Source organism: Notolepis coatsorum (genome assembly GCF_963971535.1).
Source record: "Notolepis coatsorum genome assembly, chromosome: 1".
Classification (NCBI taxonomy): domain Eukaryota; kingdom Metazoa; phylum Chordata; class Actinopteri; order Aulopiformes; family Paralepididae; genus Notolepis; species Notolepis coatsorum.
Window position 1 is genome coordinate 220,105,687 of NC_140165.1, and position 25,460 is coordinate 220,131,146.

Genomic DNA, 25,460 nt, shown 5'->3' on the forward strand with positions numbered 1-25,460 from the left:
GTCTGCCTATTCCGTCCGGCCATTCGTTTATCGTCGCGGGACTCAATACACACACCGTGGATATGGATCGGTTGCCATAACTCAATAATCCACATGATTTGGGCGTATATTAGTATTATACAAACCGGAACTGGATCGCCTCGATCCCCACCACATAACTGGGATCCGTTTGCTCCACTCTCATCGCCCAACGGTACAAGGAGACTGACGTGAGTTTCAGCGTTTTTCTTTATCATTTTCGATACAAACTGCTCTGATCTATATATCACCCATACTACATAAATCATTTAACGTCGGTCCCCCCCCCCCCCCCCCCCCCCCCCGTTTCACCCGCGGATGATCAGTCATAACGTTTAGGACCATGTACAGTTGAAATTTTTAATATAACGTTGATCGGTATCAAACGGCATTTGATAATCCAATATATGCATTTATGTCTATATCTCACGTTCTAGGAAATACTGCAGAAAACGATAAAAACATATTTATACTCTAGACGGTATTTTCGTATATGAATGTGTGAATGAAAAAGTAAAACGTTCCTACATCCTGAACGATAGCTAATCGATGTTGAATGGGCCATAGTAATGTCAATTTAGCAATACAATTTAAAAAGTTATAGCCCTGCAAAGAAGGTGAACATCTCCATAGACTTACAGTACTGGCAGAGAATGGTTTAAGATGATCAAAGTGGTGGCAGAGAATGTGTTAAGAGGGTAATAGGGCTCGGAGGTATACTGATTATGAAGGTGTACCGTCATGGAACCATGCAAATGTATGGGTTTTTACTGTTGTGCACGGTATATATATATATATATATATATATATATGTATACACACACACATATACAAACTGTATATTTTTCAGTTAAATGAAAAGATTCCTTGCAGCAGAATTTTTTTATAAAAGAAAATAGACTACTTTGAAAAAAAAATAGGATCATGACAATTATATTACAGTACAAGATAAAGATGTGAAAAAGACGCATACCGTCAAAAATAAGGAAAATATGGTGCCATAATTTTTGGTGGTAATGTAGCATAAGGACATCCTACTAACCTGCATGTGTCCCCAGATGGTGGGGCTGAGGGGCATGGCCATGCCGTCCTTCTTCTTCCTCCTCCTCTTTTTCTTCTCTCCCTTCTCCGCTCCCGACTCCTCTCCGGGAGTGTCGGAGGGCTTCAGCTTCTTGCTGGGCTTACCGTCGGGCGACGTCAAACTCTTGCGCTTGGCTGAGGGATTTTCAGCCAAGAACTAAAAAGAAACACAGAAATAAAAGATAATCGGGTTAAAAAGGACAGCGTACGGGTATCAAGAGGACGACACAAACAGAACATAATTACGGGCAGAAAACTATTTGAAACTAATAGTAGTAGTGTGTCCAAAATGTGTGAAATACCAAAAATACATGCATGCGTATTAGGTTATTTTAAAGGGGCACTTCACCAAAAAAACCTATGATTTATCTTGCTCATAATCTCACACATCTAAAAACTCAGTTTTGCTATTTAGAGTTCGACAGTTATTGAGAATAAATTAGTTGGAATACCAGTGATGTCATCAGGGTCCATTGAATCCTTATTCCATTAATTACAACTCAATGAAATAATGAGGTAGCAGTCCCTATAAGACAAGGTATCATTCATACAGCTGTAATTATGTAACACAACACAAGGATTAAATGTCCCCTCACAACATCACTGGTGGCCATATTCAAACTCATTCACTAATAACTGTCAAACTAAATGAATGTGTGCAAAACTGTTTTATAGACTGTTTATTTTATGTGTGAGAGATGTTTGTTTTTATTTAGATCACCATTCGCTTTTGCATAGAAGCAGCTATTCTTCCTGGATCGACACTCATCACAATATATTGACAAAACACATTAACACTTTGAATGCCAACAACGTGTATTCTCGTCTTATCAGAACACCCGTTGAGTGCCGACGACATGTGTTGTCGTTTGATTTTTTTATTAGCGATCTGAATTCATATTTCATCAACCGAGTCTCCCGTTGGTACAGCAGACCCTCTAAAGCCCGATGGGAAAAAACCGCCCCCTATCGTCTATCCCTGTGTAACTGCAGGTCAGTCGATTATACTGGGAGATCCATGTGGGAGTGGCCAACTGTAAGAGAACATCAGGCTCCGGATCTCCCCCACTTCCAGTGATGAAGCTCCGGATCTCCCCCACTTCCAGTGATGAAGCTAAGCTACGCTAACAGAGCAACTGTTCCCAAAGCTAAATGCATGCACAGAGACAAAAAAGGTATGTATCTTCTTGTCTAACTCCAGGGAAGATGTTAAATAAGCTAATTTCCCAAAATGTTGGAGTTTTCCTTTAAGAAATAACACACCTAAACAAAACAAATGCTGCAATTAGACAAAGCAAATAGACAGGCTCCGACTGAATCCATCATGATCTAATTAACCCCTTAACTCATTGAGCGCCAAAAACGAGATATCTCGTTTCTGAAAGCCAACGCTTGAGCACCAAAAACGAGATCACGTTTTTTTTCCTTTCGTTTTTTTGATTATTATTATTCTAAACAGTCCCGGCGCAGACCTTCCTGGAACCTCCCCTCTGATTAAGTTAGAATTGAAATTGTGGCCTGTCACCTGCCAATCACACCCATATGTTCTTCTCCTGCCCCAAGCTGGCCGAGTTCTGGTCTTGTTTTTTCAACACGCTAGGCAAAGCCCTAAACATCAACCTAGAGCCATGCCCCTTGGTAGCCATCTTTGGGGTGCCCCTCACACCTGCTGGTTTCTCCAGGAAGGAACAACCAACTTACTGCTTATCTCTTACAGAATGACCTCCTAGACCCTAATCAGTCAGGCTTCAGGACTGGTCACTCCACAGAGACAGCCCTCATTGCAGTCACAGAGGCACTTCACTTAGCAAAAGCGAAAGGCCTCTCCTCTGTCCTGATTCTCCTAGATCTATCTGCAGCCTTCGACACAGTCAACCTCGCGGCCCTCGCAGGAATGGGAGTGGCTGGCTCTGCGCTGACATGGCTGTCATCATACCTCAATGACCGCTCCTACCAAGTGTCATGGAGAGGGACCCTGTCGGCCACCCGCCACCTGCGGACGGGTGTCCCCCAGGGCTCGGTTTTAGGACCCCTTCTCTTCTCCCTCTACACTAAATCACTGGGTAACATTATCACGTCTCATGGCTTCTCCTACCATTGTTATGCCGACGATACTCAACTCTTCCTCTCCTTCCCTCCCTCAGATATCCACGTCTCTGAGCGGATCTCGGCCTGTCTGTCCGACATCTCCGCCTGGATGACGACCAACCACCTCAAACTGAACCTAAGCAAAACAGAATTGCTCCACCTGCCGGCCAAATCCTCCCGCCTGACCAACCTTTCCATCAGTCGAGAATGCAGCTGTGACCGCGTCCCCGACCGCCAAGAACCTTGGTGTTGTCCTCGACGACCAGTTGAACTTCTCTGCTCACATCGCAGCGACAACCAGAACCTGCCGATTCCTCCTGAGCAACGTCAGAAGGATCCGCCCCTTCCTGACAAAAGAAGCCACCCAACTCCTTGTCCAATCAACAGTCATCTCCCGCCTCGACTACTGCAACGCACTGCTCGCTGGCCTCCCGGCCACTGCCACTAAGCCTCTTCCAACTCATTCAGAACGCAGCGGCCCGCCTGATCTCAAACCTACCGAAGTCGGCCCATGTCACCCCACTTCTTAGGGACCTGCACTGGCTCCCCATTGCTGCAGGAATCCGCTTCAAGGCCCTTGACCTAGCATACCGTGCGGCAAAGAAAACCGCTCCCGCCTACCTCCGGTCAATGGTCTCTAACAGGGTTCGAAATTGACAGGGGCTTGGGGCAAAAATGCCCTCGAAAATTTACCAAATGCCCTCGAAAATCAGTTAAGGGGGGCAAGAAAAGCCCCCGACAGTTTACTAATTATATATATAATTATATATATGCTCTACAGACAGTGCAAGCATTTCCCTCGTATTTGCCCCTAATAATATGTGTGTGCGAACCGGAAAAATCATTTACTTGCAGTGTGTGAGACGAGTGAAGATTACAAAACAGCTCCGCTGTTAATAATAGTTCAGAAACTGGACTGAAATTCAGTTTTTGGGTGGAATGCAAGGTTTGTTGCAAGGAGGGAGGGAGGCGGGGCCCGCTGCGTGTTACAGGGTACTTGAGAGGTGCGAACGCAGACAGACAGAGAGCTCTGCTTTCATCAAGCATGCATAGTGTAACATTAAGTTACACTGCTATCTTAACGTTAGCAAGCTAAGCATCTGCATAGCGCGACCTGTGTAACGTTAAGTAACTTGTGTTCGGCGGGGAAAGACCGTTCCATTTGTAACACAACTTCAAAGAATAACATCCAAATCCGATCCCGATGCGCATTTCCTTCATTCCACAGCGCTGAGCGCGCAACGTATTTCATTGATAGATCTGGCCAGAGCCTATACTCAAACGTTCCAGTGCTGTCTTCGGGATGATTTTAATCCAAACGTCCATTCAAAACTTGTATTATGAAATAATTCTGGGATGTCTGACTATTTCCCTATACATTGATGCGACTGAGAGTTCAGCTGACAGTCCATAGAGTCCATGACATAAGTTCATGAGATGCTGTGTTCTTTTGTTGTGTTTGAGGTGGATGTTGTTGCGTGTGTGGGGTTTTTCATGTATAAATTTGAAACAAGCCTCTTGACTGTTGGAATTAGGGATGTTAAAAATAAAATAGCTAATAATATTATTCAATATTAGACATTCATTGATCCAGAGGCAACCGGCTATTCGTCTATTTGTAGATATATCCGTCAGGGACAATCATATTTAATCTATTTAGATAGAGTATGTATGTATTATTTACAGATAATTGAAGGTACCTCAAAAACCAAGCCATGTCACACATCGTGTGTGTGTGTGTGTTACTTGAACAATTGTCACTGTGCTCCTAAATTTCTTTGTGTGCTCCTAAATTTGTATTTAGATTTTATTTATTAACATTTTATTTAGGAGCACATGTGCTCCTTGGGAAAAAGGTTAGCGTAGAGCTCTATATATGGAGACATTAACATTACGTTATCAAACATAGGGACGAAGACTGTAAAATAAAAAGTGTCAATGTTTTATAATCTTTGTTAATTTTCATTATAAAAATGTTGTGCCCCCGAAAATCAATTAAGGGGGCAAAAAAAGCCCTTGAATTTTTTATTTTATTTCTAACCCTGGTCTCTAACTACACACCCTCAAGACCCCTACGCTCTGCATCTTCTGGCCGCCTCAGACCTACTCCTATCCAAGCTCCGGGAGGGTCATCAAAGAGAAGTCGCCTATTCTCAGTCCTTGCCCCACAATGGTGGAATGAACTAGCCACCCCAGTTAGGACAGCCGAAACACGTCCAATCTTTCGACGTCGACTAAAGACGCACTTCAACCATTATCTGAATTTATTAAAAAAATAAAAAATAAAAAAACCTAACTAACCGTACTGTCATGCACTTGTCCTAATAAACTAACCTACACTGTAGCACTCAACACTTTGATGAACATTGTTGCTCAGCTGATAGCTGTGCCCTTCCTGATGGCTTGTCGTACAGAACATGTAAGTCGCTTTGGATAAAAGCGTCAGCTAAATTACTAAATGTAAAATGTAAACTAGACGTTGTAGCCTTCGCCTCACTCATAGCCCGTAGACGTATCCTCCTGCACTGGAAAAGCCCAAGCCCACCGTCCACCACCTCCTGGCTCAAGGACTTGATGTCATATCTTTCATCGGAAAAGGTCAAGTACTCTCCAAAAAGCTCAATTGCCCATTTTTATGATAGATGGCAACCTCTAATCACATTCATAAACACTCACATCCCTCGACCCCGACTGATCCTAAAGAAATACTGATCCTAAAGAAATACTCCTTCTCTGAGGTGAGCACTAGGGCTGACCTTCAAAGCTTTTTTTGGCAATCGAAGCTTCGGGGCCAAGCTTCGATTTTAATTCGAAGCTTCGAGAGAGAAAATTAAAAAAATATATATATAATATATATATATATATATTTTTATCTTATGTTGTGGGACTTGTACAGCACTTTGGTAAACTTCGTTGTTTTTAAATGTTCTCTATAAATAAAGTGGATTGGATTAATTAATTAAGTAGCCCCTTTCGTGACTGACGCAGCCAACAAGGTTTCACTCGGCTGCGCTGCCTGGGTGCAGTGGGGCTGCTCTCACAGCCAACGACATGACATAATTATGTTGCAACCTTCGTCTATCAAGCAAACAATTATATTATATTTAATTTATAATTATATCAGACAATGCACCTACAAAAGCAGATGATTACAATTAAATTAGCCAACTTGGTAACACATTAGTCATAGCAGCATAGGCATAGCCTTATTAATGTTTTGTGTGGCGTCGCCATCGTGTACAACGATACTTACGTTTTTTAGGTGATTTGACAAAGTTGTTGTAGAGTTGTGATATGCCATTTTCTGCTGGCATATCTGGCACTCGGCTTTTTGGGCATTGTCTTTGCATATTTTAAAGTGTAACCACACGTCTGATGACTTCTTCGTCGACATGTCTGCTGCACATCTCCTTGTTGTTTTCAACACAGATAATCTCCACGCGCTTGTTGTAGAGAGGTGGAGTCGAGGCGCCGCTTACTTTCGTTTCATTGGAATGGAGGCGCAAGATTTTGGAGGCAAAAAAGAAATATATATATATATATATTTTTTTTTTAAACTTCGATTTTTATTTTTTATGTTCGAAGCTTGTGTCATCGAACGAAGCTTCGAAGTATTTAAGACAGCCCTGGTGAGCACCTCAGATACTCTGATGTGAAAAGTGATGCTGTATATATTATCCTGGTTATTTATTATTATTATATATATATTTATTTTTTTTCCTTTTTCGATTTAGTCCGTTGTTTTTTGTCGTTCCTGGTCAATTTCAGTCCTGTCCGTGTCTCGTCATGTCCCATAAAAGCTAAAAAATAATCATGGTGATATGTTAAATATTTATAATCAACCTTTGCTTCTCTGTACCACCTATGTTTCACAAAATAAAAGATATATAAAAAATAAAAATAAAATGGAAATGACGATTGAATCCCGGCAGGTGGCAGTACCTTTTGAACTGGGCTAGTTTAGTGTGGGGCCACTTTAGTGTGGGGAGTGTCTAGCACTCAAAGCACTAGAGAGCGAGCAGCAGTGAGCTATGGCGATCGCGACTTGTGGAGACTATTAGAAGAGGACAAAACTATCACACTTATTATGGATGATAATGTGTATTTTCACCAGACTACATTGGACTCAGCACTTCTGGTAAATCATAGAAATACTAGTCAAACCGGCCAAGGAGTTCTGTGGACTATTCTGTTCCATGTTATAGTATGCAACGGTAATGGCGACCGCTATTGGAACTATTGGAGATTATTATGAAGAAGACAAAACTATCGCACTTATGGATGATAAGGTGCGTTTTCACCAGACTATGTTGGATTCTAGTATTTTCAGACGGGCTGTTTGGATGTAATGTTACCTGGCTGGCTGTTATCTGGATTTAACGTTAGCCTGGCGCTGCTGGCGGGCCACCTAACGTTATATTTATTGATCCTGTTCTGATCCAAGACACTTGGAGCAAGAGTGGAGTACCTGCTCGAGCAACCTGCACGAATATGCGCATGCTGCACAAAACACGTCACCCAGAAAAGTGTCAATTAAATTTTTTCTTTTTTACTTGAACTTGACTGCATACTTTTTTTGCAAAGCTTAGCTTTATACTTATACATATGCATGCATGAGCCTGGTCTCTTTTGAAAGATAACATTCTGAAGTTACTAATGCAAAAAAGGAAAATCACTTAGTGCTAATGAAATAGAGATCCGGGTAAAAAAAGAAAAAAGCTCTTCCAAATCCATTCCCTCGTCCACGACCGTTCATTCTCAAGTGTGATTAACTTCTGGTTTTCGCTCGTCAACTTCTAGATCCCTTATTTCATTGGAAAGGTACTTTCATTGGCTACAACGCTGACTAATAATTTTCGCCATCAGCGGATGATTGGCAGTTCTGGAGCATCAGGAGTCTGGGGTGGTCATCTGACACGCCTGCGTAAAAAGTCACTCGCCTGACATATCGTCATGTAACTCGAGAAGCGAGGCACGGATTTGGTCGAGTGAGGTGGAGCGCAAACGGCAACAAATGGATCTTTCAAACGGTAATTTATATGTTTGACGAAAAATGCAGCCCGAGCCGCTAGACCAGTGATCTTGATCGACTGGTCGATCTTTGAGACCTTCTCTGTAGATCTTTCCCTGAAAAAAATGTATGTGTTTATATTAAAAAAAGAAAAAAAGAAAAAAAAATCTTTCCCTGAGAGTCCACATTACAGTTCTACTTTTGTTTTGATGTGAAAAGTGATGCTGCATAAGATTACTGCACTTAGCACTGACTGAGAAAGTACATATTACAGTTCTACTTTGACAAACATATTACAATTAGCATTTTCTAATGTTAATAATATGAGAGTCCACATTACAGTTCTACTTTTGTTTTGATGTGAGAAGTGATGCTGCATAAGAGGACTGCACTTAGCACTGACTGAGAAAGTACACATTACAGTTCTACTTTATAAAATGCTAATTGTAAATATGTTTGGCAATGTTAATTAATAGGAGAAGGTCCACATTACAGTTCTACTTTTGTTTTGATGTGAAAAGTGATGCTGCATAAGAGGACTGCACTTAGCACTGATTGAGAAAGTACATATTACAGTTCTACTTTGACGTTTTAATGTTGGACCAAAGCATTGCATGTAATTAGAATACAGACAAATAAAAGTAATTTAGTTTAAAGTACAATCTTGGCTGTCTTTTTCTCTCAATGCTTCAATAGGTAGATCTTGCCTTCACCAAAAAGAAAAAGAAAAAACGTGATCTTGGGCTTAAAAGGGTTGGTGACCACTGCGCTAGACACTCGCAAAGTGCTTTACCCTAATGATGGCATCACAGCAAACATTGTGTGCAAAAGAAATCAGCATTGTTTTGGTGAAGAACAAAATGTTTGTATGAATAAAAAAAATAATACTCAAAGGTACCTTGTGTGGATCCAACAGGAAGTCGCTGAATTTGCTGGGCAGGCTGAACTTCTTCACCAGCTCATCCTCCACCACCCAGGGGGCGGTCTCTCCCATGCCCAGCCTCAGGGCATAGTGTCTGATGAAGTAACGCATTATCTCCTTGGTTGGAGGTCGCTCCGATCTGAAGAGGCTGTCTGTCGGGACGTCACTGATTACCTGAAGAAGGTCAGCGGGAAAAGATGCCATTAGAAATTATGTCACAAAAACATGTGAACCGATTCAGATACAAAGTATTTATTAACTAATCATTCAATGGGAAATGAAATATCAATCATTTGACGTTAATCATATTGGATTGCATGGTAATGGGAAGTGTGATACAGTCTCAAAATTAGATATTTAATTATTACTTTTTAGATACAAAGCACCTCTTTGACTGGCAGTACATTTCAGTCACTCTGTTAGCCACTCTGCCTAGTGGTGGCTCACTGGAATTGCACTGGGTGTAGGACCAATTAAAGGAGGAATGCCAGACATTTTAATAATTCACATGTTTTTCCTGTGTGACTCAGGACAGTTTCGTCAGCAACAGCTAAATGTGCATCACGGACTAATGAATATGCATGTACTGCATGGAGAACGATGGCATGAAAGGACTGATGGGACAGAGAGAACACCGACCTTGTCCTCGTTGACCAGCTTCACGTCGTACTTGTAAGGAAGGAACTTGGGCATCACCCATCTCTTCCTCGACTCCTCCTTCATGGCGGCGGGGACCTTCCTCGGCGAACGCCGGGCTCGGTCACCTGTTGACACACAAAGTACGCCTCCGTTTAATCAACACTCATCTACAACAATCAAAACTAGGTTCCCGGTGCGGCTTTGTGGCACTGAGGACCACAGCGGGCGTTACCGCGTCCGGCTCACTGAACCAATACAGAGAGTGATCCCCCAACCGCGTTAACCCTTCATGTCCCATGTCATGGCCAACAACGTCTTTTTCTTTTGGGGACAGACAGATTTATACTAGCTGCTTGTCACAGCTAGCAATATTTGGTGGCGCCTGAAATATAAAAAACTCTTCAAACCACCATGAAGCATGCTTTTATGTGAAACACACTGGCAACAACAGAAGTTTGATCTCCCTTGGGGCAGCCTATCTTGGTGTATGTACCTGCTTCACCAAATGTCATACGCAACATTACTTTTTAAGCCGCTTAGCTAGGACTTAACACCAGGCTTAGGGCTGGGCGATAAAACGATAATTATCGCAATATATATACGTATATATTTTTTTTTTAGCATTTTGACAGCTTTTACTGGTCACGCAGGGCCGACAGAGGAGAGGGCGAACGGGAGGAGATGTGGGGAAGACATGCGACAAATATCGCCGGGAGCGAACCCGGGACGGCCGCGTAGGTGCGCGAGGCACTACGGTATGCGCCACGAGGGCGCCCCCTCGCGATATATTTTAATAATCGATATCGGGAAAAAAAATACAATTATTTTTTTTCTGCAGCAGGGCAGTTTTAAAACCAGATACAGTGGACAGACTTGTCTTTCTTGCCTGCAACTTAAAGTAATGGCTTTGCTTGTCCAAATGACAATACTGACCAAATTGAGATTATTTTTCTCTTGTCCATTTATTTTTTGCTTTCTAATTTAAAATGCAGTTTGAAACCGTCTGTACACAGTAGGCTATGTGTGCTAGCAGAGCTATAGTCTCCAGTCACGAGTCACGGTGCACATGTGCGGTGGTTTGTCCACCAAAAGATAGAAAAGAAACTAGCAGAGCCAGACCTATTCAACTCCCCTGGAGCCACAGCCAGCAGAGAAGCCCGTTTACTTTTGCTTTCAAACCAGCTGCAGCCTGAGAACTGGAGTGTGAGGGGATGTAACACTAAAGATGGCGGCAACGACAAAGAATTTAGCTCTGCATCGGTAAGCTCTCAATTCATATACATTACTATTGAAATGCATTTTTACTTAACTTTACAGCATTATTCAAACGTGATAGGAAGTTATGAGTAATCAGCAGTTTATATGCAGTCCGTTTTGACTTCCGATTACACATTGGAAAATGTTGTAGCCAGCTCACATAGACTAACGTTACGTTAGCATTTTAACTTTCTCAGATAGCAATCTAACATTACGTTAGTGTAAATCAAACAACTCTAACCCAATACTAATAATAGTAACTTGTTTCACATTCTTGCTGTGTGTTACACTATGGTATAGCGGTCTGTGTTGTTGCCTGTGACGTTAGAAGTTTGAGGTGACGTTGTCACAACCGTTACATATGTACAAAATATACTGTCTCATAAATATACTCTTCCAATATATAAATATACATATAAATATATTGTTTTAGATGCTGTTGTCACTATGAATTACAAATGGGGGGCCCTGATGTAAACAAGACAAACGTCTTTCTCTGGTCTGCATCCCCTTAACAATAGTTTGATATTGGATGGTCCCTGTGCTGTTGTTTACTGTCTATCTGTATGTCATGTATGTAATATGTTATGATGAATTGAAAATGGGGGACCCTGATGTAAACAAGATGAAAGTCTTTCTCTGGTCTGCATCTCATTAACAATTGTGTGTATTGAGCTGTACTGTACCCATTCTGCAATCTGTTAATATGATGAATAACGTTATCTATTGTAGTAACAATGTTCCAAAATGTATTGATTGTTTTTCTGTTTCCCCAGATGCTCAACCCTGGACCACACGACAGATATATTCTAGGCCTAATCTAACCCTAGCCTGAGGGTTCTATAGTAATCATGCAAGCTCAAAGATTGAGCTCTTGAGGTGACTGGCCCTGCTCTATATCAAGAACCATTATCAGAGTGGCAACTGCAGGACCTGTATTTCTCAAAACAATGAATATCATGATTGAATGAGAGGCCATGGTAAACAGCACAGTGAATAAACAATGTGCAGTCCCCTTATATATATATATATATATATATATATATATATATTGTTCTGGATAGAAGTGGGGCCAGGCTAATCTGCAAGAGCTCAACTTTTGAACAAGGATGGTCATCCTCTCACATAAGCTGTCCGGGGACGACTCACACAGCTCTCTACTCTCTGGGCCCTGGACTGGACACCCCTCCACTGTACTAGTTACACACATACAAATGACAATAACACTATGTAACAACCATCAAATGCACTCACAGCACACACATCCACACGCACACACTCACTTTAAACAAACAACTCACTGCAGCACCCACTTTAGAACACCTAAACACACTTTATATTTATTGGCAAAGAATTTGCACTACAACCCATACCTCATTACACCTTAATGTAAATTGTACCTAAATTGTACCTCATCCCATTTCTGCATTGTACTGTATAGTATATTGTAACTCAGTTACTTTTCTACTCTGCATTGTACATTGTATGTATATATTGAACACTTGTCTACATACTTGACTTCTATTTTATACTTATCTATTTTTATCTAGCACAATCTCTGGAGAAAAACAGAAAGAAGCATTTTATATAAAAGTATTCTGTACTTCTGTATGACAACTAATAAAGAAACTTGATCAAAAAAATCAACATTCTGTTCTCTATTCCAGGCTAGATCTGACCTTGACTCATGTTACAGGATTAATACACATTTTCTTACACCCATATTGCTAGTTTTCACCTGAAGGGCAAATTACAGGGCCAGTCCAGTAAAAAAATACATTAATCATGTATCATTATGTTTAAAATAAATTGCATTTTGGTACAAACCTTTTGTGGTGTTTGTCAACTTTGCCTTCCTGCGGGCTATGTTATGTATATTAGCAAATTGCATATAGCATTCTCTTTGGTAGCATTCATTCTGTGTTTATTGTGTCATACTGGGGAATAATATTAATATTATTATGTCCTATTGGGGACATCATTTTAAATTCTGAGCAATTCAATCGTTTTTTTTTATAGAGAGGACGTCTGACATTGATTGAAAACGGTTAACAGATTGCAGAATGGGTACAATACAGTACGGCTCAATACACACAATTGTTGAGGGGATGCAGACCAGAGAAAGACTTTCGTGAGGGACCAACAAAGTGAGGTAATACATTTCTAATCAAATTGTGGTCGGTTAAATCTAACGTTAATATCACGTTATCCATCTAATGGCTAGCAAGCTCACCTGATGTCGGTATGGCTTAATACAGTGCGAAATACAATCTTATAGTAAGAAACAAAACACAAGTTGAACATAGTTTTGAACGTTTTATTACAATAGTATTTAGGTCGGATAGATCTAACGTTAATATCACGTTAACCATCTAAAGCTCATCTGTGACGTCGGTATGGCTTAATACAGTGCGAAATACAATCTTATAGTAACAAAACAATACACAAATTGAACATAGTTTTGAACGTTTTATTACAATAGTATTTACAGTCTCATGTTGCAATGTATAATCCAGCTAGCGTTCCAGTCAGATCCATTCTGTTGTTCTTGTTGACAATTTTGGGGTCCCTATTTCCCGTTTCTGTATCCTGATTGGTTTATCAGCTAGAGGTGTCCAAAGATATGCATGAGCAAACATTTAATTTAAATGTAAGATTACGAAAACCGATGACCACCAGACGGCTGGCCAACAAACGTATTTTGACTCAACATAATAACTAGATATCACACAAAGAATTGTGTAGTCTACCAACATGGATCAATCAAGTTCACTTTAGACAGACTCGGCCTGCCATCTATGTAGGATGATATAAAATGGGCCAATTTCACAGACCTTCATTAGGGTTTTTCCCTTTAACACTTTGAGTGCCAGCCACGCGTTGTCATTAGTTCATGCCGACCGTTGAGTGCCGCCAACGCTATATAGCGTTTGTTTGTCGTATTTTTTTTTATTGGCGATTTGAATTCATATTTCATCAATCGAGCCTCAGGTTAGTGTTGCAGAGTCTCTCTGAGCTCAATTGGGAAGATACCGCCAGTTTCCTCATTTAACTTTTCCGTCAAGCCAACTGAAGAATCCATTGTGATCGCCGGCCCGGAAAACATGTGGATTATGTATTTACAGTACCCAACGCTGAATCAATAAACGCGATCGATATTTGGAATGGCGATCAGGAATTTGAATAATCTTTTTGGATAACATCTGTTCTGAGGTAAGGAATTTATTTTACCAGTCTTAGGATAATCAGAGCTATTTTCACAGAGATATCAGCGTTTGTAGCGTGCATAAATACACATACCATCGATAATCTAGCGTTTATTTGAAAACTATTCATAAATAGGCCGAAAAATGACACCGTTTGTGTATGCCAGAATATTCCAGTAAATGCCGTTTATCACGGAATCTTTATATTTTCCTTGAAAATGAGGGTTTTTCAAAATGCTATAAAACGGAAATGAAGCGATTAAAAAACAATCCTTTGACAATGTTGACTGCAAACAAGTCATTGATAAACGACGGGGAGATTAGACACATAGCCATAATTTAAGACAGAGATTATGCGCTCACAACGCTATCATTGAAGTGGGTGGTGGCATTTAACAGGGATAAGGTGCACCGCATTGCTGTTAATCAAAGCGTTAATGGAGGTTTCTACTACTTTGAGATTTCCATGTGTTGCTGTTAAAAAAGTCTGGGTTGTAATGAAGAGATTTCCTGAGACTTTCCCACTCTGGCTTGTGCTCACTGAGAAACTAAGAGCTGTGTCTAAGCTGTGGTGTAGCAGATGAACTCACCATTCATTCATGCTGCTAAAATTCACACGTATTTACTTACTGAGGCTCTACTAGAGCCATATGAAATCAGTTTTATTATTTTCCAAATTCCATTAAATCTTTTCCCAAATTCTGTTTTTTCCGTTTTAATATTTTAGAATTCTGTATTTTGCTTTTTATGCTCATTTTACCATCAGAAATAGTGTCTAATAAGTGGGAATTAATAAATGTCCACAACTGAATAAGATATAACAGTCCATTTAATGTTTTGAAGTGCTGCAACTCAGAAATACAGTTCAATTTTAACAATATTTTTCAAATAATAATTGTGACAAAATAAAAATACACATTTCAAGTGTAAACAATAGATACAGCTAGCTACTACTGACATTATCACAATGACAATGTCAGTAGCCTAGCTATATATTATATTGTGATGAAATATAGTAATGCATAATTTAGGCACCTTTAGTTTAGTTTATTTCGTTTATAAAGGACAGTGTATAATGACAATCGTTTGCATTAAATACTGCTCTGCTCTGAATTTAGGGCTTAATTCCTTAGCTTCTTGACGATGTTAAGACTGAAGCAGCCAGACGCTTGGACACTGCTGTGTTGTGTGTAACCCGCTCTAGCGTCCCCGCCAGCGTTTCCGTTAGCCGGTAATTACCGGTATTTGACCGGCAAAATATGTTGAAGTCCGAATATTTAAATCTCTCCGGTCTTAATGTCCGGTGAAAATAATTCCTCTAAGCACAATTTTATTATTTGAATTGTATTAAAATCGGCTAAAATTAAATAGCCTATGCGATGAACGAAACAATAATTCCATTTTCAGTTTCATTGTTGCTTCACTCTGATAGGATGGCGCCGCTCAGATGTGAAACTTAATTTTCTTTTTTTTTGAGCCTGCACGCTCTGGCCACCATAACGACAAACAGGTATACGAGGAAGAGAGAGAGATGGCGAAACAAGCTAAGCTTAGTAAATATTTCATGAAACCAAGCACAAGCAGGTCTAATAATGACAACGAAGATGAATCTTCTGAACTTGAAGTCACAGAGACCGCTGACGCTGATGCCGTGGTGGCTCCTCCCGCGGAAAAGAAACAAAAATGTCGAGCGTTCAGGCCCGAGTGGAAAGTTAAATTCTCGTGGCTGAGGTGCGACATTATAAATGCAGAAGAAAAAAAAATTTGCGAAAAATGCGAGAAATCTGGGAGGAAAAATGGATTCACAAGAGGAGCAACGAATATGAGAATCTCGGCTCTCACGGAGCACAGTCAGTGTAGTGACCACATATCAGCCGTCTACCTAACGCAACAGCAAAACGCAATGCAAGGCCACTGTGATAAAGCGAATGAAACGTCCAACAAGAAGCTGTGCTCTCAGCTACAAGTTGTATTTCACATGGCCAAAAATGACATCGCATGTCATCAGTTTGTAGGGTTGACTGACCTACTGAGAGAACTTAAGGCTCCAGATTTTGTCACGTGTGCCGGCATTTACCGGCACAGCGACTCCGTTGATGACATGGAAAGGGCGCTGGAAGACGTTGTGATGAAACAGCTGGATGAAAAGCTAAAGGGGAGTGACTTCATTGGCATTATAATTGATGAGACTGTAAATATCACGGTGAACAAGAAGCTGATTGTATACGTCAAGTTAGAAAAAAAGGAAGAGTTGAGACGTGTTTTCTGGGCAATTATGATGTGCAGTCCGGGACCGCACAGTGTATATTCGACACTGGCCTGGGCTCGGATGGGGCCAGTGTAATGATGGGGAAGCGTGGTGGAGTTGGTGCTCTTCTGAAGAGAGAGAGTGCGTTTTCCATTCAGGTGCACTGTGGTGCCCACCGAGCTGCGCTGGCCGCGCTAGATGCTGCTAAAGCTGTGGACCAGGTAGGAGCCTACAAGCGCACAATTGCCTCTGTGTACTCCTATTACAAGCACTCAGCCAGCAGGACCAATCGCCTCCGTCAAATGGCAGCAGCGCTCAGCGATGAAGACATGACGAGCCTAAAGCAGCCGTGCGCTGTCCACTGGCTATCCTTGCACAGGGCAGTGGAGGGTATCAAAAGTAACTGGCCTGCTCTGGTGATGGAGCTAAATGAAGAGGCTGTGGGAGGAAATGCCCAAGCCCAAGGCATCCTGGGTCAAATCCAGTCGTACTCCATCGCCTTGACTCACGCACTGGCTGAAGTGCTACCGGTGATGACCAAACTGAATTTGGTTTTCCAGAAAGAGGACGTCAATCTGGCCGCAATCCGACCAATGGTTCACGCATCAGTCGCGGCACTCACACAGTTACTACATGCCCCAGGTCCAGAAGAAGAGAGGTTCCAGACAGATTCCATGGGAGGCATGTACAACAGCGTTTCCGTTAGCCGGTAATTACCGGTATTTGACCGGCAAAATCTGTTGAAGTCCGACATATTTAATCTCTCCGGTCTTAATGTCCGGTGAAAATAATTCCCTGAGTCTAAGCACAATTTGATTATTTGAATTGTATTAAAATAGGCTAAAATTAAATAGCCTATGCGATGAACGAAACGATCATTACATTTGTTTCCTCGTTGCTTCTAATAATGACAACGACGTTGTCAGCGAGAGCTTAGTGCTGGGTGTGCGAACTTTTGTGAAGCTGCAGAGCCATAGCAACAGCAGCACAATGCAGTATTCCAGCAGTACTCCAATTCAGCCATTTTCAGCCAATGTTGGGTGGGGGGCGCTGCTGTGCGGTTCCCAGAAAAGAGCCAATAACAGCTGAATCAGCTGCTCTGCAGCGCCATACTCTTTGCAAATAAGTCGTTGCGAGGTGGAGAGAGTCGTCACGCAAACCACGATAATGTTGCCGTCTCTCTGCTTTCTCAGTTCTTCGCTTGATATAATTAATACAAATGTCCAATATAACGGAATTCGTTAGCTCATAAAAATGTGATTATAACAGACTGCTGTTTAGTGTCGGACCGACTGCCCACATACGCGGTCTATTTTATTTCAAGTCAGCAGCAGCACGGAGTATCGAGGGACTTATTTTATTTGGAATATATTAATGACTGTATACGCAAAAGTAGCCTAGTTTTAAGTAATACTATTATAAATCTACATGCCTTGAGGATGACATTCTTTATATAGCCTGCCTATCAATTGTTAAAGCTCAATAAACTATGACCGGAATTAATCTCATTTGTCCGGTAGATTGAAATCTTGCAGGTCACGGAGACCGGCAACAATTTTTTCTAACGGAAACCCTGATGTACAAGGATGTGAAATTGACACATGCAGGTGACCGGCCCGTTCAGGCTTTCAAAAGTGCCCAAGCACGCTACATTCAACATCTAATAGATGCTTTACACGACCGATTCCCTGAAGATTCCCTGGATCTGCTTAACTGCTTCGACGTCCTTCTGAACCCCTCGCGATACCCACAGGATGGTAAGTAGAAGTCAATTTGATTTAGTTTGTTGCAAAAGTCGTAGCATCATTCTTTAAATAGGTATATCATTTTTTAATAACCTAAAATGCTCGCCTATATCGCGAAAATGTATGGCTATTCTTATTAATAATCATAATAAAATAATCATAATAACAATAATGAAAATAACAGGATAACATTTAAACCTTCCTACTTTTCAGTTAATCAGGCTGTCGATGCCATGTAATAAGTTGTTTAAAGTTGTTTATTGGCTTTTCATAAAAATTAATCAATGATTATTTATCATGCCGTCCCCTCAGGGCTTCGGGAATATGCTGAACCAGCCATCCGAACCATTATTGGTCATTTTGGCCAAGAAATGACCAGCGAGGATAAGTCAGCACCAGCCACAGCCCCTCTCATTGATGCCACAAGCGCGCAACGAGATGCCATTGCTATGATGACAGCGCTCCGCGGTTATGGAGGCTTGACTTTTTCAACGGCATGCGAAATCCTCATTAGGGATTTTAGCTAAATCTATCCAGAGTGGGCCAAACTGGCCAAGGTAGCCTGCCTGATCCCCGTCTCCAGTGTGCCAGCAGAGAGGGTTCTCTCTGCAGAACAGGATCAAAACAGCGCAGCGAAGTCGCCTCAGGGAGGACAAGGTCACAAGACTTATGCGCCTTGCAAGTTGTCGAGAGACACTTGGCACATTCGATTTTAATTCGGCAGCTGCATGCTTCACTGCTGCGAAAACGCGTAGGAAGTAAAACGTTATGAGCCAGCAATAGGTTCTGGTTATTTTATTTGTTTTTTTTATTCTATTTTATTTGATCTGAGAAAAGGCTTATAGCAAAAGGGAATTCGCCTATTTGATTTTAAGTCAGCAGCAGCACGCCATAATTAAAATGTTATAAGCCAGATAGGCCTAGTGTGGCCTACATGTAATTTTGTTCGTTTCTGAGAAAAGGCCCTAAGAGAAAGCCCTTTTTGTCGTAACTCGTAAATCCTTGGAGAATGAGACCCAATGTTCTGGGAAGGGAATTCGCCTGTAAGCCAGATAGGCCTACATTTTTTGTTAGTTTGCAAATCGTTTTTATTCTATTTTAGAATACAATTGTTGTGTTAGTGTTCGTGTTGCCCCAATCAACGTTTTTGTCTGCGTTTGCATAGGCGCCTACGTAATTGAGCAGACGAAGCGGGTGCTCTACCAGTATTGAACTTGGGGGAGCAAACTCGTCTCTTTGCTCCCTCACTTTTTGATCATATGATATATCCCCCCCCCATATATAAATATTATCTAACCATAACTATGTAATTTCAATCAAATTAATAATACGCAATGACACTTAATAGCAAGTTTTTAAGTTTCCAAAGACTGCGACACCCCCCTGTCCGATATGGTTTGATCCAGCCCCCAGCAGACAGAGCGGACGCGCACTCCAGTCTCACAGCGCTGCAGGCAGCCTCCAGGTGTAAACTGATACGCAGGCAGCGTGAACACTTTGTCACAACAGCAGGATCTTCCACTAAGTAAGTTCAGTTGTTCGAACAAACTATTATGTTAGACATCATCTTTACTATTGAGTGGTATAACTTCTACCACGCAATACAATAAAATTGTTTCCTGGTCCGAAATGCCATCTGGTCAATAATAATAATAACAAAGTTTCCCTCTGGTTGGCGTTAGCTTTAGTGCTAGCCGCTAGCTAACGTTGTCATATATCTAGATATGTGGTGTCGTCAGCTGGATAACGTTGACTTCGTTTGCAAATTTTAACGTTCGCTATGGCAGACGAGCAGGGCCGGATTAACGACGGCCGCGGCCCGTGGGCCTTTAGTGACGAGGCCCCCCCCCCCCCCCCCCCCCCCCCCCCCCCAATTTTTTTTTTTTTTTTTTTTATTATAATAATAATGCAATAAAAGTCTGAAAATGAAGGGATTATGTCCATGAGTGTCATTTTTTTTAAATTAAGGCCTGCCTCTTATATAAGCCTCTCTAATAAAGGCCTGGTGCTCTTTGCAGCTGAGGTAAATAGAAGACACGTCCTATATTTGAGGATTTACGGTAAATCAAGATGTTCAATTATCTTAAGGTACAATACCTGAAATGAAAATGTGTGTGTGTGTGTGTCCAGCCAACCAGGTAACATGGCAGAAAAAAGAAAGAATACAGACATCAAAGCATTTTTCAGTACACCAAAACGCAAAGTAAGAACCCTAGTAGCCTAATAGCTCAAAGACTTAAAGGGCGGGCTCCACAAATAATGGATTGCACGATGTTAATTGCACCCTTACTTACAATTCATTATGAATTGTAAATGGGGGACCCTGATGTAAACAAAACAAAAGTATTTTTCTGGTCTGCATCCCCTTAACAATTGTGTGTATTGAGCCGTACTATATTGTACCCATTCTGCAATATGTTAATTCCATTTTTTAATATTATTATTATTATTATAGTAATTGGCTATCATACTGCAATATAAACTGAGTTTTATAGTGAAAAGAGCAGCTTTATTAGTCAAGATTGAAGGCTCTATATTGCAGGAAATTGCACGTACAGGTTCATTAAATGAAAAAAATATCTGCCGTGGAGGGGGTCGTGCCGGACCCCCTCCAAACCACCCGTTGCCCGTCAAAAAAAAATTAAAAATTAAAATTAGAAAAAAAATAAAAATAAAAAATAAAAATTCTAAAAAAAATGCGCCCCCACTTTCAACTATAACTAGGCGGCCATGTGCGTTTGCCTTTACGCAAAAGCGTAGTTTTCAATTTCAATACTGCAACTGTAATGTCTAATACATTTTTCCTGCAATACAGAAAGTTATAAAAAAAATATATATTATAAATCTACATGCCTTGATGATGTCATTCTTTAATTGTATATAGCCTATAGCATATCAATTGTTTTTAAGCTCAATAAACTCTGACCCGGACGTCTTTGTATATCCATGGGGAAATGTATTCTTCCGCGCGCACACGGTTCCCGGGTCAACGTGCGGTGCATCCATTTCAAATAGCGCTCTAGTAGATAGCCTCTATGATGTACGAGTCAACGAGAGATAACATTGATTGAACTGACACAAAGTACACTTTATTGATTGAACCACAAAGAGCATCCCCAGTCTGCTGCTACCGTTGCGAGCCTCGCCTGTTCCAATGGGGATCTATTAAAGTCGAACCAACCAGACGCCCCCACTGTTCTCGCATGCAGGTACAAAACGGATAGGCACAACGAGAGACGGGGTGAGTCGTGAGTGTTGACATTTTTTAATCATATGCAACTGTTGGTTGACTGCCGTGTCACATAGTAATGCATATTATTGATTATAACTAAATGTAGGCTATAACCTATAATGAAATTAACAAATGAGTTACGCGCATGTGGCTCGTCCTCTCTGCATGTGGCGACGAGCTAGCAAACGAGGCAATGTGATGATCAACTACAGTTTGCTGTGTGTGAAGTTGAACATTATGATATGTGTGACGTGTCTGATACAACGAGGTGAAGCGATGTCGACTCGAGATTAATTTGGGGGTGCGTGCGACAGCTGCTGCAGCGCAAGCCTGCGGGGCGGGAGCTTGATGCTGGTAGCGTATCGCACTAACTTGAGAGGCGAGAGACAGTAATTTGATTCTGCAAATCAATTTCTCATTCTTCGCTTGATGTAATTAATACACATGTCCAATTATAACGGAATTCGTTAGCTCATAAAAATGTGATTATAATAGACTGCTGTTTAAAACTCTGACCGGAATTTCTCGAATATGTCCGGTGATAGAAATCTTGCAGGACACCCAGACCGGCACGAATATGTTCCAACGGAAACGCTGGTCCCCGCCTCCCCAGTCGCGTGTGCACCAAACGTTCCACCCAAAAACGGAATTTCAGTCCAGATTAGGCCAAATTCTGCAATATTCCACGTTTTGCAGTTGATTCCATTTGTATTGGTTAATTCCACGATTCCGTCCACGATTTTCATATGGCTCTAGGCTCTACCTCCTCCTACCTTGGGCGCTACTGAGGCTCTACCTCCTCCTACCTTGGGCTCTACTGAGGCTCTACCTCCTCCTACCTTGGGCTCTACTGAGGCTCTACCTCCCTCCTACCTTGGGCGCTACTGAGGCTCTACCTCCTCCTACCTTGGGCGCTACTGAGGCTCTACCTCAGGGATCGGCAATAGGCGGCCCGACATTGGCCCGCCAGCAGGGGGCGAAATTTAAGGCCGCCGCCCGCCAGGGGCGCTCAGTTTTTACCTTTGGCGCTTGCCACTGAGAGGTCTGCCCGCCGTGTGGCGTGTAGACGTGTAGTTCATAACGATACTCTATTTTGAAAATCTGTGCAGGTCTCATTTCCGCCCCAAGCGCAGCTAGAGTCATAATATCGATGGCTCCGGCAGTTAGCAACATTCGGTTCGTATGATATTCTTATTTTGAAAAAAAACGTGGCAACGAGTCATATCCGCCCAGCCGGGCCAGCCCTGCAGCGGGATACTATTGGCTTCTGCTCGTATCAACACAGAGGCAGTCTGCTCTAGTCTAGATCGGACCTCCATGAGCTACCGTTACCGTTTAAACAATGACCCAGTCAACTATTCACTTTTAGTTTAATACATGACGAGGCATTGTCTAACGGTATCTAGCTGGCTAGCTGCTGATATCAACAAATGCTCCAGCAATAGTCGACTCGAGTGCATAATACCTCCGTTCCCTCGTTAGCTAGCTCACGTTAGCTAGCTCACGTTAGCTCTATATGTCCCAGTAAACTAAATTGTCTTAACGTTATCTAGCGGGCTAGCAGTAGCTACAGATAGCTCCTGATATCAATGTCTTATAACATTGATTCAATGCGTATTCTAGCTGAGGGCTTGATGAATGTGATTTGACCAAAGAACCGTAACATTATACCAATAGGGTCCAGCTGCAGCGCCGGAGAATCCTTGCATGCTGAATGTAGAGTATTAGTATAGGGTCTAGCTGCATCGCCGGAGAATCCTTGCTGGAGCTGGAGGCTACTCAAGTATACACAGACAGTGGAGCCGTTTGCAGATAGCGAGCATTTTGACTTATTGCGTGGTGGCGATGTCTCGCAGATAATACAACTACAAGTATGATTATATATATTTTATTAGGGCGGCTACGTGGCGTAGTGGGCAAGGCGCTCGCCACAAATGCGGAGACGCTGGGATCGCCTGTTCGATCCCAGCACTCCACATTGCTTTCAGTTTAGCTGGTCGTCCGTACTAATACACATTGGCCGTATTAGGGGGTGGGAAACTGATGGGTGGGGATCGGGCGTTGTGGACAGCGACTCCTACAGGTCGGTTGGTGCGCCTGCGCAGTAGAATCAGGAAGTGTCGGGGGCAGCGTGAGTCTCCCACGCGTTACTCCTCGCCACTGAGAGATCGAGCTGCGCAGGTGAAAAGATGCGACTGCTGTTACCTCAAGTACCGGAGGGGACTTGTGCTATGTATGACTTAGTCCACATTGCAGCCGGCTTGTGGGAGGCAAGAAACAGCGTTTGTGACAGGGGAGGGTTGAATTGGACGATACGAAATTGGGATGGGAGGAAAATATAGAAAAATGGGAGAAAAAGTGGATCAAAAAAAATATATATTTTATTTAAAAAAAATATATAAAATATATATATATTTTTTTTTTTAATCAAAAAAAATTTGGCAGGTAAGAAATATGCTTGGCGGGTAGATTCTTCCCATCTACCAGCCACTGGCCGGTGAGTCAAAAAGTTAATTTCGCTCCCTATATTCACTCCAATAATTTCTGGCCCGTCAGATTATTTTGAGAATATGATATTTATTTAACGTGCGGGAAATATTCACTCGGGACGCCAGGGTGTCTTTTATTGTGAAGCTGTATCTATCTACCGGTAGTAATCAAAAGCATGTCTGTCACTATAGCCAATTGAAATGCTAGAAATGGTCACGTGGACTGGGAGAACCAATGGAATAGTCCCACCGGGCCGCATGTATATTTCCCTAATGCACTTTCACTTCCGCGTTCGAGATGCGAGTGAGTTTCTTGCGTGCCGAGCCGACGTCCTCTCTGCATAATATGTGGCGACAACAACAACAACGAGGCAATGATGACAACTGTGTTCAAGTTGGCAGATAAAGTAGCTGCATTCAACGCCAATCTGGAATTGGAGGGCGGCGAGTGGATATGACATGTTTCAAACATTAGCAGGGATTTTGGAGGACTTAACAACAAAGGTATGGTGAGTCGTGTTTTCATGCATTCTGATCTGTTCATCACCCGCCGCGGTGATCTGCAACAGCTGATCTGCTGTTCATGAATGAATGAAAACTTTATTTAACAGATTGCAGAATGGGTACAATACAGTACGGCGCAACACACACAATTGTTAAGGGGATGCAGACCAGAGAAAAACGTTTGTCTTTTTTCAATATCAGTATATTAAATTAGCCATTGTTTTTGATCCTGGCCCGCCAAGCAACGGCTTGGGGAAAATCTGGCCCGTGGCCAAACCTAATTGCAGACCCCTGCTCTACCTACTCCTACCTTGGGCGCTACTGAGGCTCTACCTCCTCCTACCTTGGGCTCTACTGAGGCTCTACCTCCTCCTACCTTGGGCTCTACTGAGGCTCTACCTCCTCCTACCTTGGGCTCTACTGAGGCTCTACCTCCTCCTACCTTGGGCGCTACTGAGGCTCTACCTCCTCCTACCTTGGGCTCTACCTCCTCCTACCTTGGGCGCTACTGAGGCTCTACCTCCTCCTACCTTGGGCTCTACCTCCTCCTACCTTGGGCTCTACCTCCTCCTACCTTGGGCGCTACTGAGGCTCTACCTCCTCCTACCTTGGGCGCTACTGAGGCTCTACCTCCTCCTACCTTGGGCTCTACTGAGGCTCTACCTCCTCCTACCTTGGGCTCTACCTCCTCCTACCTTGGGCTCTACTGAGGCTCTACCTCCTCCTACCTTGGGCTCTACCGAGTGGTACTTACTGAGGCTCTCCCTCCTGCTCTCCTCCTCGTGCGGAGGCTCTTTCCCCTGGTTCTCCTGGCTGGCGTTCTCCTTGTCGCTGGACGGGGAGTCGCAGGCCCCCTCCAGCTTCTTCTCAGCCGCCTCACCCTCTGCGTTCTCCAGGGGATGTATTTTCACCACCTTCACCCGCAGACTCTTGTCTTTCCCCACCTGAACAGAGACAGACGAGAAAGGCCAGCGGGGAAATGTGATGATGAGCAAAACTTTAAAAAAAAAATAATAAAGTA

The 25,460-nt window shown here is 42.3% G+C and overlaps 1 protein-coding gene across 1 annotated transcript in view; it reads right to left on the reverse strand.

Moving 5' to 3' along the window:
- baz1b (bromodomain adjacent to zinc finger domain, 1B) overlaps positions 1-25,460 on the reverse strand; it is a 67,643-nt gene that overhangs the window by 34,107 nt on the left and 8,076 nt on the right. Inside the window, exons 4-7 of the mRNA XM_084334839.1 lie at positions 25,194-25,383; positions 9,759-9,883; positions 9,096-9,293; positions 1,061-1,255 (exon numbers count right to left, since the gene is read on the reverse strand). Of these exons, the coding sequence (XP_084190965.1) occupies positions 1,061-1,255; positions 9,096-9,293; positions 9,759-9,883; positions 25,194-25,383 (708 nt within the window). The remainder of the gene's footprint in view (positions 1-1,060; positions 1,256-9,095; positions 9,294-9,758; positions 9,884-25,193; positions 25,384-25,460) is intronic.